Source organism: Coccinella septempunctata, chromosome 2 (genome assembly GCF_907165205.1).
Source record: "Coccinella septempunctata chromosome 2, icCocSept1.1, whole genome shotgun sequence".
Classification (NCBI taxonomy): domain Eukaryota; kingdom Metazoa; phylum Arthropoda; class Insecta; order Coleoptera; family Coccinellidae; genus Coccinella; species Coccinella septempunctata.
In genome coordinates, this window is record NC_058190.1 from 23,575,749 (window position 1) to 23,594,692 (window position 18,944).

Genomic DNA, 18,944 nt, shown 5'->3' on the forward strand with positions numbered 1-18,944 from the left:
TCTTAATTTCAATGATTATCAACAGACACCAATTAAATATTGTGATATCGAATTTAGAGGCAAAAACTTTTTTGAATATTTTAAATAAGAATTGTACGATTGTTGCAGTACCCACTGAATGAAATGATGTTCCGAAATATATACCTTCCTTTTAAAAATCAACAGAAACCTTTCGCTAGGTGAGTTTTCTGAGTATGTAAAACTTATTGATATATTTCAGACTATACCACTAACTCATCCTTGTCATTGTGCTGCCCGAGTATATGTAGGATAAAATGAATATGCAGCAATAAGGATAACGCATTATTTCGTCAATAAATTGGAATGAAAAAATCGCGATAATCCGTCAATATACTAGAGATATTTATTTTTGATCTATCTTTTTGACGTACAATATACCTTCCATTGAATTTTGTTATTTCATTTCGGGAAAGACTGTATAGTGATTCTGCAGTTTTGAAATTTATTATACAGAGTGTTCTACAAGCTCTATGAAAAACTTTGACAGAAGGTAGCTGTGTTTCTTTTGAACATTTTTTTCTATGAACGTAGGTCCGATTCGTTTTCGTTTAGGAGTTATAAGCATTTGAAATTTTTTTTTTCATGTTTTGATTAAGTAGGCCAACAGAAAATATTGGTTTTTTAATTATTCAATCGACACTTGTTTCACTGAAGATGGTACCAGCAATAACCATAATGAACATGTACGGGCACTGCAGAATCCATATAGCATTAAAAAAGACGATTTCAGCAACGTAACAGTGTAAAGGTTTGCGGTGGGATTTTTAAAAATGATTTGATGCCAGTACATGTCATAAATGATCAGTTGAATGCAGATTTGTATAAAAAAATTTTGTAGCTAACCTTTTTGACTTCAATGATGACTCAGAGCTCAACATTGTTTGAAATATTCGGTATCACCACGATGGTGCACTACCAAATAGAGGGAGACAAGTAGTCAGTTGACTGAATAATTGGATAGGTCAAGGAGGACCAATACATGGCCATCTCGTTCGCCTGATCTAAATCCCTTAGATTTTTATTTTCGGGTACATAAGAAAACATTTTGAAATCCAATCTCATCAAAAATTACTGATTGAATTCAAGATGGAGCGAACAAAATACGAAACGACCCAAACCTGATCCACCGAGTAACGGCATCTTCAGTTCGTCTATGTGCAGCTTGCATTCAAGCAGAAGGTGGATATTTTGAACAATTTTTATAGTCTCAAAAGACCCATTTACTATTATGATTTGAACATAAAAATATAAATACTTGTATCTTCTAAATAAAAGCGAATCGGATATATGTTAATAGGAAAAAAATGATTAGAATAAGCGCAGCTACCATCTGTCAAAGTTTGTCATAGAGCTTGTAGAATACCCCGTATAGTACTAAAATCAGGGCTGTGAATTCAGAGAAAAAATTCATGTAACTCTTCATCAGGTCGAAGTTAACATATGTTGAAGAGCTAATGATTTCTGAGAAATATCTTTTAACAGAGTAATTTGTTTACAGGCTTTTATCGAATGTAACGCAAAGAAAACCAAGGAACCATCACAACTTAAAATTTCTACCAGAACAAGAAATGGCACCTCTAATGGCATATTTTCCGAAATTCATAGAAGATGCCACTAGTAAAGACATTTTACTTGGAATTACGAAAGTTAACAACAGAATCGAGAAACTCTTCCGACACATGCTGCAAACAGGGAAGTTGCTGAGAATTCACACACTGATATTTGTATACAAATCGATAGAGCAACATTACGGAAATGGATTGGATGAGGAGAAACTGAAAAAACTCTATCAATTATCTTGGTGTTTAGAAGCGGTGAGTTGACTATGAACTTTATTCATCACGGGGTTAGATCGCACATTATGTAGTGCTATTCTCCTGTCTCTTACTTGGAATAAATATAGTAAATCAGAGACTGCTTCTCAGTTGTGAATATACTAGGACAGGTCGATTAGCAAATTGCACAATTTCTTTAAATATCAATGCTAACTTTTAAACTCTCATTGTATATCAACTTACCCATGTGTACCAAACATAAACAAATTCGAAAATGAAGGAATCTGATTCAACTCAGTGAAATAATTGAGGCAATTTGAAAATGGAATGTCAACAGGTGGTTCTTCAGCATTTTTGCTAAACAAAAAAGTTGAAAATGAGTAAGGAGAGTAACATCCGTAGCGGACGAAGATTAGCGAGGCAATTTATCAGTTTGTCGTTTTGTGAGAAACACCGTTTGTTGAAAAAACAGAGAAAATATGGTACCCACTCAAGTTACTCAACTGAAACCCACATGATTAAAATTTTAATGTTGATTGTTTATCCTTCTTTACCACCCATGTCACAAAGTACCATAAATATCCCCGCTAATCTTCACTCGATACGATGCTTCCCTCCTTAGTAATTCTTATAAACAAATACCGAGACAAATACCAAATATGAAATGTGATCGTGTTGATTCAGAACTTTTCATTTTCCAATTAGTTGATGTTTATTTTAGATATAGATAGATATATAGATATATTATTTAAGAATTATCAAAAAAAAAAAAAAAATATATATATATATATATATATATATATATATATATAATGAAAAATGATCGATAAATTCATCTTAGAATTGGGATACACTGTGTATCATTTTCATACATCAAAAGAGCGCGATTTGAAATACCAATTGACCCTTTGAACATAGGTACAAGGAATTTAAAATAAACATTTGTTGTTGTCCAAAGACTGGAGTGAGATAGTTGATTAGAGTCGCCAATCACAATTGAGATAGTTGAATCTGACATCATTGTCACGACAATTTTCCGTAAAAAAAGGTCGGAGCTATATAAATTTATTTATTTTACGCCTCTGCCTTAGTGTCGCGCTAGGCAGAGAAGCATCGAATGTTTGTACCACAACAAATACATTCCATAGCACGTCAATGTCCATTCCATGTATTTATGTTCTAAGAATTGATCTGTCCGGGCATTTTCACAACAAAAAAACTGTTTTTTTTTTTCATTTACTGAATTCACTCCAAATTAGAGACTCGCTCTCCAACTGATCACTTTTGAAATTTCGAAAACCCGTAGGATTACATTCGCTTGCCCTGGGGAGGGGGATCATTTTTACATAATGTAACCAGTCCGGCCCTGTGCGGTCGCTTCCTTCTATAGAAAGTGGAAATAAATAGTAGTGACATGATTAGTATAAGTGTGAATGAAAAGTCTTAATCAGTCGGACGTTTTAAGTAAGTGAAGAAAAACGTAACAATACTTCTAAACAGTTGTTATGCCATGAAATCGGAAATTGTCGAACTCTACCAAAGAATAAATATGCTAAAAAACAAATATAGTGAAAGAATGAGATGAACTGAAAGATATTTTTCGAAAAAAATATGAGTTTTTCTTCCAGTTCGTATCAATTGACGGAATCTGAAGGATCTCCATATCCACTGAAGTGAAGGATTCGGAAATGCATGTTTAATAGTTCTAAAATTATACAGAAAACCCTGTACAGGGTATCCCAAATTGCTTAATTGTGGCTATTTCTGGGTACTTCATTCAGTCCATTAGTGAAAACCGCTTCACGATATATTCATTAGTCTTGAAGATATAACCAAATGTTGATATTTTGTTGATTTCGAAAATGTGCCCGAACTTCTTTATTTTCGATAATATCTAAAGACGATACAAACTTTCTACAGGCACTTTTTCACTAGGAATACGACACTATGTGCAACGTTCTTCAATCTCCTGTATTAAGAGTGGAAAAACATTATTTCAAATACGGATGGTATTTTTTTTGACTTATCGATATATTACTTCCTTACTCAAGGCCGAATCAACATTTTAATGAAATTTAAATTTTTGATGGAATTCTAAGAAACCATTCACAACAGAATGGTTCATTCTCAATAAATTCTATGATACGAATTAAAACTTTCCGTTCATAGAACTCCATTTCTTAGCTGCAACATCTTTAACAATAAAATAACGTAATTCATGTTACACCCAATTTTTATAAAAATCAAGCAGAATTTCTATAATCAATTTCAATATGTGTCACCAATTACAGACTCTCAAATTGAGTACAATTATTCTCTAAACAAATTCTACATTTTTTCTAACATAATTCACTTTTCTAACGGAAAATGGCGTTACTGACTCTCTGCTCTAAATGAGCCTTATTTATGACTGGAGTTTTGAGAATTTTACTTTCTACAAATTAAGAAAAAATCCAAAGTATTGAGGTCTGGTGATCTCGATGGCCAGGCAATAGGACCATGCGTTCCCATCCACAGATTTCCGAACAAATTATCCAAAATCCTGTGTATTTTTGAAAACCTTTAATTTTTTTTGTATGATATGAAAAAAGGATGCATTCGTATTCAAAATAACGAAGTTGTAGCGTGAAACGGTTTCCACTAAAGGTCATTCTACGAAAATCCAAGAAAAAATTGGGATACATGTACAATCAGATAAAAACACAAATTTGTTTCTCGAAATAATTTTTAAATCCTTGCTTCAGCATAGTAATACATACATTGTGGTGGACGACATGATGGACAGCAACGATACCAGACGAGGCATTAAAACGTGGAGCAATTTGATGGGTGGTGGAGCAGCTAACGACGCTTTATTGCTTGAATATATACTACTGCGACTATTGAAACAATATTTCAGTGACCACCCAAACTACGGTAGGATGTACGATACATTTTTAGAGCCTCACTGTCCCATCTCGATGGCCCTGGAGCTAGAAATCACGAATTTTGAAGATTTCACGATGGAAAACCTGAAATTGGTAGCGGCCTTGAAGATGATGCGTCATAACTACAACCATCCAATTGAATTAGCAACGTTGCTCGCAAATAAAGCATACTTCATGAATGATCTCATAAGAGATGCTCTAGTACACATAGGTTTCTTATTCAGCATTCAGGTGAGCATTCTTCATTAATAATATAAAGAATCATGTTATGTTGTTACTCTTTTTTTCTTCACAAGAATGAATTGCATATTATTGTATTCAGACATGTACGGGACGTCCCAAATTCGAAACCAGTGAGAGGATCTCGAAAACTAAGAGAGCTAGAGTTACGCAGATGACAAATCTCTTTCAGAGAAGCGAAGAATGGTGAAAACTGTACTCTCCTACGATACGCCGTTTCTCAGTTATTAGCAAAAATTTAGATATTGACAATTTCCACAAATCTACATAACTTTCTTATCCTTGTTACAAATCTCAAACTTGAACCTTCTACAGACACAAACGTGGAATCGACCAGCATTCTGAAAAAAAAATTTCTTTCATTTTCCGAAATATGAAGCAAAGTGTGGGACGTGCATTCCCACGTCACGTCAGCCCAATTTGAAGCTCCGCGCGAAATCCTATGTTTGATTTGCGCATTATGACATGGGCCCACGTCACGTCACAGCAACCTGAATGCATCTTTAGTTCTTCGAATACAAAACAAATAATGAGTTTTTTTTTTTTTGGAAAGATCGCGGAACTCGAATGTACATTGTATGTATATGTCTACTGTTTTCTCCTGAACTTAACTGAAAAATATTAGGTACCTAATTATTGGGTAAATTAATCAGATTGAGATATGTACATCAAGTCCGCTCTGATTTCATCGATACCGTTAGGCTGAGCATAAAATTCGATGCGTATAAGTAATTCGAAGAAGAGTAAATTGCCAAAATGGTAAATAATCATGAAAAATACGATATGGTCGAATGCTAAATTCATGTGAATGGGAATTCATCAGACGCATTGAAATTATATTTAGAAATAAAGTACCTAATCATTTTAATTTTTTCGTCAACTTTGTCATTTTGAAAGTTTTGTATAGATGATTTTTTTTGGTCAGTTCTACATTCTGTTAAAAGAAGCCTCGCTTTTAAATACACCCTGTATATCCCGAAAGAAGATCAGCAAGAAAATGCGCTATATTTGACATTTTTCAAAGATTCTCAATCAGTAATAAAATAATTGGCCCTCTGGTGGATAAATATCGCCTCAATAACGCAAGTACAGAAAATCCAACAGAAGAAGTCTGATATGGGGTGAGACAGTGAGTGACAACTGGGCACCTCGGAAATAACAAATTGGGAAACGAAGATTTGACGCTCCTCTAATGCGCATCATTCGAAAACTGAAAGATAAATTTTTTTCTCAGAATGCCAATGAATTCTAAGTAAAATAAAGCCTATAGAAGTTTCAAGTCTGAGATCTCTAACTTCAAAAATAAAAAGTTATGTGAAGTCCTCGAAATCTCAATTTTTGCTAATACAATTTATTTCAAAAATGGAGCATCATAGGAAGCTACGGTTTTCACCTTTCATTTTTTCTTTGAAAATAAACTAGGAAACGTGTTATCTGGGGTGTTAGCTATAACCAGTGAATGCCAAAATCATAGTTCACAAATTTTATACGTTGACTAAGTAATAAGGAACACAACAAGCACTATTATGAAATCAGTGAAAAGTGCAATATAATGGGTGGAATAGGAACAGTGTATTTTACACAACTGAGAGGTGCAATGCAAACGTGGTGAATTAACGGAGGGAATCGAAATGAAAGAAAAAGGGGGATCCGATCTCAAACGCGCCACGGGTGTCACGGCTCGCCAGCCAGAACCAAGACTCACATCTAACGGACAATGAAGTGGCAGCTCAGTTTCAAAACTGCAGGATTGCAGGTTGGGGAAATGAAGCACGGCGTTAAGAAACGGTTCTCTATTCTGTTTTCTACTTCCAACGGGTTTGCACGCCAGCCAGAAATCGTACTTCGAGCGAAGAGAAACAAATAAGGATAAAGGAGAGGGACACGATTGTTCACCACTCTGGTTTCTGCTTCCAACGAGTGTGCACGCCAGGAAATCGTACTCCTAGAAGTGATAGAAATGATTAGGATAGGGGAAAAGGCATACTTGTTCAAGGGTCTAGTTTTTGCTTCCAACCTGTTTGGACGCCAGCCAGAAAATCGTAGTCCCAGAAGTGGTAGAACTAGGTATGATAACGAATTGAAACTGAGGTTCCCAACTAAAAGTACGGAGTGCTGTGTTCATATGCATCTAAGTAACGAATATATCACCTAACAAATATCCAGAGAGATGTTGGCCAACTCTCAACTTCTAAGTTAATTGAAAGTGATTTTCTGATTTTGCCTAACTAAATACGGTCACGAAACTTGACCTAAAATTCTGTCAAAACAAATAACAAAACGAACGATACTACAGTGTTGCCAATCCAAATGGCTCGGCGATTTTAAATATTTTTATATAATGAAACTAGGCGTTGCCTTGCAATAAATTCAACTGATTTATTTATATTCGTTGGATACGAAATATTTTTGCACAAAAGTTCAAGGTATTTCAAATTATCTTCTTTCTAACTTCACCCACTGTCTATATTACGACACTGCTAACGGACCGAGTTCTGTCAGAGAGATTGACATTGGACATTCTACGTCATCACTGTTCCAATAGGCTTTGAACTGAATTGCACCTTCATTTCTATATCCTTTTGGGGACAACACTGATTTGATGATATGCCTCTAAATTACCAAATTAACCCCTTTATTAAACTCATCGAGTACACAGCTGTATATCTACTCATTTAAATTTCTATTTCAGAATGATATTGCCGACTGTTACGGTAACGATGTAACTGGTAAGAGTTGTGTCGATATTCAAGATAAGAGATGTTCCTTTCCCATAGTTACAGCCTTGCAGAAGGCGAACCCTGTTCAAAGGAAAATTCTGGAGGATTGTTATGGGTTTAAAGATGAACAAAAAATTGAGAAAGTGAAAGAAGTATACGAAGAATTGGATATTCTGAATGAATATTATAAAACCGAAGAACTACATCTACAAAAAATTTCCGAAGAGATCGAGAAAATTCCAGACGAATTTACCCGTTCGCTCATGTGGAAAATTGCTTATGTAAACAGTTTCGGTCAATTAGGGGAACCTCCTTACTAGATGGAATGAAAGAGAATTTGCTTCCTTGGCAATTCCAAGAATTCTCTAATCATTTCATATTTATGAATTCAATTAAGGTTCAAGAAGAAGTTATTTTAATGAGATAAGATATTTTTTATAAGTTCAAACATAAAGACTGTACTAATTATTGAAAACTTGGTGACCTGTAAGTCTACGAAAAAAATAACACAAGGAGAAACTATTTTTCCTTCACATCATCCTTAATTTTCCTTCCCTAACGTGTAATAGGGACCATTTCCGGCTTTTTTCCTTTTCAACTTCCGGCACATTACACTCAGAAGAACGTTCCTCATATTTTCTAAATTAATCAATTCTCCATTCGAATATAGAAACATAATGTTGATTCATATATCAACTTTAGTCATTTTATAAAATCATTCTGAGCAAATTCGAAATCGACTATGTTCTGTATGGTTCAATGAATGGTTGATGATTGAATCTGTAGGTAGTGTAGATTATACCGTCTGTTCCGATATTCCTGTACAGTACTATCAGTATTTTAGAGACGATGCCTATTGGCCCAGTCGTTCGAGTTCTATTGTTATTCGATTGCGGGCCAGTAAAACCAGCAATATCGGAACAGGCCCATAGGTTCGAAATTTTTCTATCGGTTGTCTATTCGATTGTGGTGGAGAAATGGTGGGAGTGAAGGAGAAATATTTGTTCCTTTTATTTCGAGCCTGGTTTTGTTCGTACATCTTTGTTGCATTCCTTGATGAACGAATCTCGAACATATTGCCCGGCCTTGTCCCATGATGCTTTGCTAACAGTTGATCCCACATGTAGAAGTTACCCTTTTCGGGTAAATGGGATATCTGTGGTCTTGCTTGGGTTAATATTTAGGCCCTTTGACCAGCACCACCAAGCTGATTATTCCGAGGCCCTGTTCAACTAAATCGCATAAGCTGTTCTCGAATTTTCCTCTAACTAAGGAGTTTGAAGTTATGAAATCCTCGCTTTCGTGACGTGACATGCCGTGAAGAAAGATCGAAAGGCTCGAAAGGCATTAGTGTAACATTCGACTGGGTTGAAAATGATCAGTGACGTCTCGTTTTAGCATCTTCTTCTATTTTTTCGAGGAAATGAAACATACATGGCATGATGGTCATAGATTGTTCTACCGAAACATTTGAAAGTGGATTTTGACGTGTATTTTTATCTTCTGTTTATCTTGTGAATGTACTTTAATAAATTTATATAACTTTTCACTTTAATTCATTCGCCCAGAAAGTGTAGGGGAGAATGGGGTAATTGGGAACAGCGGGTAATTGGGAACAGCTAGATAAAAAATACTTCCTCATGTGCGATACTGTCTTTATCATTTTCAACGGATGCATCTAGCGATTCTCAGGGCTTAGTCAAAAGTTGCGGCGATAAGTAGCATATTTCCTGTTACGGAGAGAGTCGAATGGATTTCGCATTTCAACTATAATTTTTTCGTGTGATGTAATAGATGTAACTAACTTATTGTGAAGTTTAGAGGTGCCATATTTTGTTGATTCTATACTGGTATACTATGTGTTTCCAAAACCTATATGATTTGAAGTTGAAAGAAAATGGATGAGGTAATGCCGTCTTTTGATAACTTGGGGTAATTAGGAACGATGTCATGTGGGTAATTGGGAATGTTCCTTATATCCCTTGCGTTCCCGATCACTTCTGCTCTGGTTGATGGTTAAAAAATATTTTAACGTTGAAATGTGTTGTATCTAGATACCAAGAAATTATAAAAGGAAGACAGAAACGAAATATAAAATTGAAATCCCTGCTGTGTGTTCGAAGATTTAAGGAACGAAAAGCTCACATTAGTATAAGCTGCAACTAAATACTCTGTTCTGAAAATTGAAACAAAATGAATTCAAGATATTATCAAGTTCACAAATGAAAAATCAACTCGAAGAAAAGCAAAGAGGGCAAATAAAGAAAAATGTTAAGAAGGAAAAAATTTAACATAAAGAACCTAAAACCAACATGAAAAGGGTGCAAAAAAGCACGCCAAAATCAAAGGACTGAGAAACTCAACCCAGGTTACACAGAAAAGAAGAATTTTACTGCATAATTTGATATGTAAGGTATGAAGCCCCACCAATGGAGGATTGGATCATGTGAGATACCTGTAAACTCTGGGCACATTAAAAATGTTTCATTCTTATTTGCCCCGGGACGGTTCACAATTACCCCATAGGGTGTCGGGTAAATAGAAACGATATTATTTTTTTATTTCGTCGATATTTTTCAGGAACGTTGTTTTTTTATAGGTTTTTGTTTCCGATTAGTACATAAATAAGCAAAGTTCATTTTTTAATGAAAGTTTAATATTTTTATTGATTTTTTTTATAATTTTTCAGCGTTTGAAATTAAGTGTTCCCAATTCCCCTATCTGACGACTAAAATATGTACCAATAAGGTACGGGCTTTTGATAGGAATGACGCAATATCAAATATCCACAGAGCTTCAAGTCAATCAGGTTTTTGAGATTCCAAATAAAATTGATGATGATCATAACTTTAAAACTATCGACTGGATTTTGTCCATTACGGGGAAGTAATACCTCAAGAATTTCCATTCAAAAACGGCATTCACTATCGATTGAAATTTATTCTGGGAGGATTCTGCATTTCCCGAAACTTTTCAGGGTTTTCACTCCCCAATCTCTGAAACAAAATCAATTAAAAAATAAAATAAACGATTTGCGCCTGCGTAAATTCTGGCACTTGTTTGTCAGGAGCAAATCAGTGCAAGAATTTACGCAGGAGCAAATCGTTTATTTCATTCTTTAATTGATTTTGTTTCAGAGATTGGGAGTGAAAACCCTAAAAAGTTTCAGGAAACGGCATTCACTAGTTCTTAATTTACGCTTTCAATTTCTTACGTAAACCCTTTTTTTTCAATTTGAGTTAAATGGCGTATTGATGTCACCCCGTTTCTTTTTTTCCATTTTAGTTGTTTTTTTATGAGAAAAAAACTTGAACTTAGTGTCAATAAAACTTGTTTTCACAATCATTTTTCGACGGTTTTTCCACATATTTTGATAAAAATAATGAAGGGGTGACATCGGCGATTCAATTGTTTATATATTGCAAAGACTTTCATAGCGATTTATGCCAAAATTACGCTGAAATTAAGGAATAACTGAAAATGATTCAATATTCCTAATATTACCTCTCACGTGGTAATTTTTTCTTTACAACTGACTCAGTACGTAATTCAGGATATTGCTCAAAGACACATATTCGTATTTGGGGTAGCATCCGTAAAACAACCAATGTCGATCGTCTTGATCTCGAATTGTATGTACTAATACTTCCCCTTAACAAACGCGTTCGAACCATGAACTCACTCGAAAAAGTTCCCAGCTCTTTTATCTCGAAGTATAAAATTATTGCGGACTGACAGAGTCAAATCTTATGACATAGTCTTCATCAGAGACAGCCCATTCGTTTGAGACCATTTTCGGTGCGAAATTTGAAAATTACAGACATTTGGACAGAATGATAACTCAGTGGTTCAGGGTCAAACGCGCAAAAAATTATACCCACAACAAGGGTAGCCGAATGATCCGGCTGATTTTCCGATTATGACGGGACAATATTTCTCCATTGCCCATTCGATCAAACCGAGATAACAGGGCAGGATCGACACAGAACAATCAATCACGGTTAACAACTCGAACATTCGGTACATTTCACATGTCCAATAAAAGAACCTAGGCATCCAGCGGCGCACATACAAATAATGAATACTTAATGACCCCGAATGAGGCGAGCCCCACGGAGGCGTTGGGGAGAATTAAAAACTGATATATCCTCGTCGTCCGTGGACCGTATAGCAGGAGCGGGAGGGGTGGAGGGCGATAATAGAGACGTCACTGTTGCAATGAAACTAAAATAATCGGAGATAATCATTGTTTGCACATGTCAGGGAGGGGTGCGAGCTCACTTGCACTGCGCCCCAATGTCCCCGTTGAGACCACCCCATCGCGTGGTTGCGCTCTTCGCTGCCATACGGTCAAGTTTCTGGCGGATCGTACACCATGTGGTCCTGACGGATGTGAACGAGTTTTGACGGGCATTTCTTTACAAGATATCGATTATTGCCTACCGTCAGCACAGCCAGCAATGATGAGCATATTTTCATAAAGATTGTATTAGCAACATTTTAACCATGCACACGTAATTCTTGGAACATTAACGGCACAATGAATGGCAGAAACTCGTAAGATTTTTTTTTATCGAAAAAACACAGTTGGAAATAATTGTTAATTTTGTAACATAGTCTGTTACGAAGTGAAAACGTACAAAAAATTGACATATGACGATTCAGTAAGTTTTTCAATCCCGAGGTGTTAAAAATAAAGAAAAAGCGTCCCATACATTTGAAATTGATGACTGAACAAAGATTATGACGTTGTCTTATGATAGCTAGATACGAGTATGATCCAGTTCTCTTCAAAATTCCAGGTTTTATTTTCCATATTATCTGATTGCAAACAATAAATTCCAGTATCAGTTTTAAATTATTTCCTCAAGCTAGAAGAATTATTTTTTGAGTAAGTTCGTTGAAAGATTGCATTATTAAAATTATACTTAATTATTAAAATCAAGAAGTGCATAAAGTTATCAGTGAATGTTGGTTGCTAAGCAGTAAATTTGACGGGAAGAGAGTGAAGAAAGAATTCATTGATGAGGAATAGAATTGAAGGGATTAAATGTTATAAAAAGCACATAATTTTTTTAGTGTATTCGGATTTTTAGGGGATAGTAATGAGAAAGTGAAAATAACAAAATTTCCAGCCTGTAAAACTCATGCTACGATCCTGCTAATTTTTTTTTCTTTTTTAAACCGTTACTTTTAGCGAGAAATTACAAGATACCTTATTTGTCCAAAACGAATCAAGCAATCAAAAATTAATTGTTTATTGTTATGATTTGAATGAGACAAAAAGTTTCTTGCGAAACAAATTTAAGAATTGGCTTTTTTCACCCCTTGCAATTACAAGGGTACACCACCACAATTCAATACATCCTTATATTCATTTATACCCTATAATCGTATATTCCCTTTCTGTTGAAGAACATCTTGTAATAGGTATCTTTGAAAATTGTCCCGACTTGGAATTCTTCAAGTTTGGAAAAGTGTCGATCAAAAATACAACAACTTTTATACGTGCCATTTTCATAGTATGATGAAAATGGCACGTATGGAATTGAAAAAAATCTCGACGGCACAAAGCAGCACCAATCTAGCACAATTCAGTACAACACAATTTTTTTCGAAAATCGAAAAGTGCGAGCCGTTTGAGTGAGTATAGAACGCCTTAATTATCTCGGAACGGCTAGCACTTTTCGATTTTCGGAAAAAGTTATGCTAGATTGGTGCCTCTTTGTACCATCGAGATTTTTTAATTCCATACGGTTCTCAAGATATTCCACAAAATGTATTGTATGGGCCAGCCCAGTACTTTCAGAAAAAATGTGTTTTTATGCCAGAAACAGATTGTGTTATACATGTACTGAGTTGTGCCATTCGAATTTTCGCAAGATTTCCCCTCATTTCCCAGAAAATCGAAAGTGAAGAAAAAAGTAAGCTCAGCACTTTCGTTTTTTGTTCATAAAAATGGATGGAATAATTTGTGCTGACTGGTGCCGTAAATATTTCGGCATTGAAAAGAAAGCTAGCCCAGCTTTTTCGTTTTTACTTAATGAAAACAAATGGAAAAAGGTGTGCAACTCGTGTACTACCTTGTGCCGCTGAAATTTTCATGAAATTTTTTTTAGTTTCTCAAATAATAAAGATTTTGGAAAAAAGTTTGCGCAGCACTTTCGTGTTTTTTTGTTGAAGTTTTTTTATATAGTTGTGCTACATTTGTGCTGACTTGTGCCGTCGAGATTTTCAGAAAAGGCTCTCAACTTTTTCTTCAAATGGTGTATGTTGACAAAAATCAGTAGATTGTTTGGAAATCAGTGTACATAGCAACAGGACTAATATTCATACCGCCAATCTCCATACACAACATACGGTTCGTTGAGTTTTGCATAGCGTCAAAAATTGTCTGAAGTGTATATGTTACCGGCAATGTGTATAGAACAGTGTATATAACAGTGTGTTGCCAAAATAAAACTTTTGTAATGAAAATCTCGTAAATTGAGCTTGTGATGATGATGTTTATCCAAGTTAATTCTCCGACGGAAGTGAAATTTTGACTTCATCTGCTGAACTATTGCCTTACTCACCTTCTTGATGCAAAAAAGTTTATTTAAAAACAATAATCATCGGCTATCCAAGCAGGAGTTCATCAAGCTCAATTAACGAGAAATTTTTCTTCTTGAAGTTGAATTCTGGCAACATAAAAAACACAAAAGTGATGGGATAACTTTTTTTCAAAATCTTGATTTTTCGTGAAACTAGAATAATTTTCTTGAGAATTGCAACGGCACATGTAGCACAATTTTTTCCATATGTTTTCGTTTTACGAAAAAATATTTACGGCACAAGTCAGCACAAATGTAGCACAAATTATTTCACTCATTTTTAGGAACAAAAAACAAAAGTCCTCGCTTACTTCTTTCTTTATTTTCAATTTTCTGGGAAATACGAGGAAATTTCGCAATAATTCGAACCGCACAACCCAGTACATTTAAAGCACAATCTATCTCAGGCATAACAACCCATTTTTTGGCTGGCCGAATCCATACATTTTGTGGAATATCTTGAGAACCGTATGGATTAAAAAAAAAAATAATTCAACGTCACAAACTTAGCACAATTAAGTACAATTTATTTTCCAAAAATCGAAAAGTGCTGGGCCAACTTCACACGCATCACCGATTGCGCTATTTTCAAGTTGCAATAACTTTTTATTATCCTCGCCGAAGTTGAAATAATACATTTCGACAGATATGATTGAATGAACACGTTCAATTTGGATAATTTTTTTTTTCTGTTCCAGACATGGGGACATTTCAGAGGAATGTCCACATTTGATAAGTAGAGAAATCGGGTATTTCAGATCACATATAACAGTGAAGGCAATTTCTGCTGTAATCGCCTTTTCTTTATTCCGGAAAAAAGAAAGATCTGACCACAGTGTAGACCACCATAATACAGGCCAGGGACGCACCCAGAATTATGAGGGGGGCACACATAGCTATATGCTTGACTAAGTACCTCCGGAGGCGTTTTTTAAGGCTTTGCAATGGCAAAATCAGTTAGCCTTTCGACGCTTGTTATATACTCAAAACTCCCTCTGTGGTTTACTTCGGGTTATCTTTCCGAAAAATTAAAGTCGAAACGTAAAATTTTAGGATATTCTTGAAAATTGGTTCAATTCTTCTAATAAGTATACCTTGACGGTAAACTTATATACTAATAAGTCTACTTTACGCGACCAATTACAGTTGGCCGCAGAATATAATGCTCCATAACCTCAAGAATTTGTGCTTGGTCGATTTGCTGGTGAAGGTATAATCGAGGAAAAATAGTTATATTGAACTGATGTGGCCGATAATTGATGAAAATTCATAATTGAACTGAAAACAGCATATGATTTTCATTAACATGAGTTGTTTTACCACGACACGTGTTTAGCTATCACACTAGGATCTTCAGGAGGGTGAAGATGAACCTCATGTTAGTGGTAATCACACCTTCGGGTGGTTTACCTCTACCCACCTGAAGATGCCTCTGTGATAGCGAAACATATGTCTGGGTCATGTGAGCAATAATCGTATAATTCGGTTTTTAGTACAAAAATACTTGTGTTGAAAAGGCATTTATGGCCACCAAATCTCAAGATGACCTTCCCCGAAAGGGAAAACCTCTGATTGCCTTATGGGTTTAATCGTAGGGTTCAGAACGAGCATCATAACTCTCTTGAAAATTCATATTCAAATTGGACACCTATATGGGCTGGATAATAAAAGTTCCAAGCTTTTTGCTATCGATACCTGCAGTAACAAAAATTGAATTAAGCTCCCGCATTAGAAACATTTTCGCCATATTCGAACGGAAACAAGTGAGCAAATTTTAATGCATTCTCGAATTGGTAATCCGGCTGAATATGAACAACAACAATTCCACGCTAGGCTTTTACACCCCTCGGCCATTGAATTATGATCGCTCCAAACAAGATAGTGATAACATAATAACCGGAGGCATTGAAATTGGTGCGGTATGTACAATAATGATATCTGTGTTTGTTATCAGTTACTTGCCCATATCGTATGGACTGTATTCATTTCGACTGCGGGGTGGTATACGAAACCGGGACCGAATGAACGAGCATCCCTCGGGGAAGGCCGGTGTTTACGGATGATGGGGTGGCTAATAATAATAACGAGAATCTAATGTTGAGCTGGATTGTCGGATCAGCGCCGTGACAGATAGAGGGCTCTTATCTGCTCCCATCTCTCACATCTGTCGACCTGTACCGCACGTTACGTTACGGCGATGGGGGTGTTGGAGACAATTCGCGACACAGGTTCCATCGACTTTTGTCTATATTAGGGCTGTCCAACTTCATGTGCCCCAAGGACCCCTTCGAAAATTTTTGCGGTTCTTGCCCTATACAAGGTACGCAAAGGCCTATTAGATGTTCATAGAGAACTGAAAATGTGTTCAAAACTTACATTTGGGAGTTTTCGATAATAAACTTCCTTCCTAAATTATACAGAATGGAACAATGAAAACGAAACACCTTATCTGTAGGTTCGCAGAACCGAATTTTACAGGGTGCATTTGAAGGTGAGGCTTTTTTTTTCAACAGAAGGTAGAACTGGTCAAAATGAAGAGTTTCACTAAAAATCACCTACACAAAACTTTCAAAATGACAAAGTTGAAAATGATTACTGAAATAGATCCTAATACGACCCTAAATGTTAGCAGAATTATCGCAAAGCAGTGGGAAAAAACCATGTGGATTCGTTTAGGATATTGGTTAGTTCGATATTCAAGGGTAATGAAAATGGAAACTTAGAGTTTCCGAATTGTTCTCATTTTTAGTAACTTACACGATTTTATTAAATGGCTCATTTCGATAACAACTGACAGAAGAGACTTAGGACACAAGTGTAAAAAATAGAATAATACTTCAAAATCTCACAGTAAAATTCGTCTAAATTATTCACCAATTTTTTTCACAATGGGCATCACAATCTTCTTGTTCGAACATTTCAACAATCGTCGTAAAAATGGGATGAAATGGGGAAACATCATAGCACTTTTTCAAGATAACTAAAATAAGCACTTTGAAGAAACGGCCTCGATTTTCAACATTTTTTCACCATAAATTGCACGATACAATAACTATGATTCTCTCAAAAGTGACCTGATTCATCTAATCCGATGAACTTGGTACTGAACCATTCATTGTCCAGCCATATATTTATGTTTCATTTCGTTTTTGCGATGCCGGAGTCACCTTCCACAGACCCGTACTTGAAATTCAATGAAATTTTGTCGAATATCTAAGGGTTGTAACTCCATCTTGGATATTTAATAAAGACAATTTTTGCTTACGACCCATTTTGATGAGTTCTACCTTCTGTCAAAAAAAGCCTCACTTTTGAAAACACCCTGTATAAAAACACCAAGACACGTCGATTTTCAATTTCAGGAGGACAATTTCCAAGATCAAATTCAAAACTTCACCGCTTCAACCTTCAGTGTTACAACCCCAACCCTTATATATTGAATAAGGAAGATTGAGTAAGTGATACCTAATTTGAAAGGCCTTTCTATTCTGATTTCGGCATTTTTCTTTATTTTTTTTCTTTCAATCCATTCGTTAATGAAATATTCACATTTGAATTTTAAACAACGTGGGTTTCTCAATCAATCGAATTTTCACCCATTTATTCTGCAATTTCGATGATAAATCTGCTGTACGGTTCCAGCACTTGTTATTTTTGAAAAATAAAGAACTAATTTCGATTATTTGTGCCAATGGATAAACTTTTTTCACCTAAATTGTTAATCAAAGAAACAAATAGTAATATTTTGATGTTTGGTGTATGATAGGTTAACGATGATCAGCGAAACCATAGATTAAATTAGTGAGAATTTGATTGATTCACACAAATTGATTATCATAAGTCTTCAATTCATTTTGTACCATGTGCTTTCATCGCCGAATAATATGGTAATTGGTAATTTATTGAATTGATGTGGCCGATACTTGATGAAAATCAATAATTAAACTTGAAACAGATTATACGATTTTCACAAAATGAGTTTTTACTTTAGTTTACCTTCACCCACCTGAAGATGCTATTGTGATAGTGAAACACGTGTCGTGGTTTAAAAACACATTTTGTGAAAATCGTGATGCTTCGTTAAGCGCTGTAACTACTAAATTGCATATTTATGGTAAAGTTGTTTATTTTACAATAATTGTCACATATTATGTCGATTAATAAATGGTCTAAAATATGACCGAGTCTCACCTTTGAAGAATATGAACGTTCGGTACCCGCTATCTTATCCATTAACATAACCCTTCATGTAATAATTTTGTTAAATATGTACCAAAAATCACACCCTATATATCAACATTATCGAATGAATATTTTATTGAATAGAAACCTCGATAGATGTGTTATTCATATTTCACTTTAAAGCTCCTAATCGACCTTCTTGAAGCGTTTGTATTTCCATTTTTATTTTGTATGATTATCAGCCGTATTGGTCTGAACAAACTAGTCAGATTCTGTATAATCAAGTTCTTCATTTTCAAAATGTAATAAATTCGATATGTTTTTCGAGGTTTTTCGATGTTATTATCAGAAATTTTACAGCAAGGGGAATGCCTTCATGGTGGAATTGATTTCCTTATAACACCCATTTAATATTTATTTCTCATCTTTTGATGAGGTGGATGGTACAGCTTATTTTTGAACCCTTTTAATTTTTCTTCCTTCACC

The 18,944-nt window shown here is 35.2% G+C and overlaps 2 protein-coding genes across 3 annotated transcripts in view; one reads left to right on the plus strand and one right to left on the minus strand.

The window, feature by feature from the left end:
• LOC123308728 (S phase cyclin A-associated protein in the endoplasmic reticulum) overlaps positions 1-18,944 on the minus strand; it is a 140,526-nt gene that overhangs the window by 70,245 nt on the left and 51,337 nt on the right. The gene's annotated exons all lie outside the window — the stretch shown is intronic.
• On the plus strand, positions 1,495-8,216 carry LOC123308729 (farnesyl pyrophosphate synthase-like). The gene is made up of 3 exons (XM_044891520.1): positions 1,495-1,835; positions 4,541-4,954; positions 7,656-8,216. The coding sequence occupies exons 1-3, from the start codon at positions 1,590-1,592 to the stop codon at positions 8,001-8,003; spliced, it is 1,008 nt and encodes a 335-aa protein (XP_044747455.1). The 5' UTR covers positions 1,495-1,589; the 3' UTR covers positions 8,004-8,216.

What these genes read in the sequence shown, in the direction of transcription:
- LOC123308729 (XM_044891520.1), top strand. Translation starts at nt 1,590, where the DNA reads ATGGCACCTCTAATGGCATATTTTCCGAAATTCATAGAAGATGCCACT. An exon ending in TATCTTGGTGTTTAGAAGCG is followed by an intron (nt 1,836 to 4,540) that starts GTGAGTTGACTA and finishes TCCTTGCTTCAG; the next exon opens with CATAGTAATACATACATTGT. An exon ending in GTTTCTTATTCAGCATTCAG is followed by an intron (nt 4,955 to 7,655) that starts GTGAGCATTCTT and finishes TTTCTATTTCAG; the next exon opens with AATGATATTGCCGACTGTTA.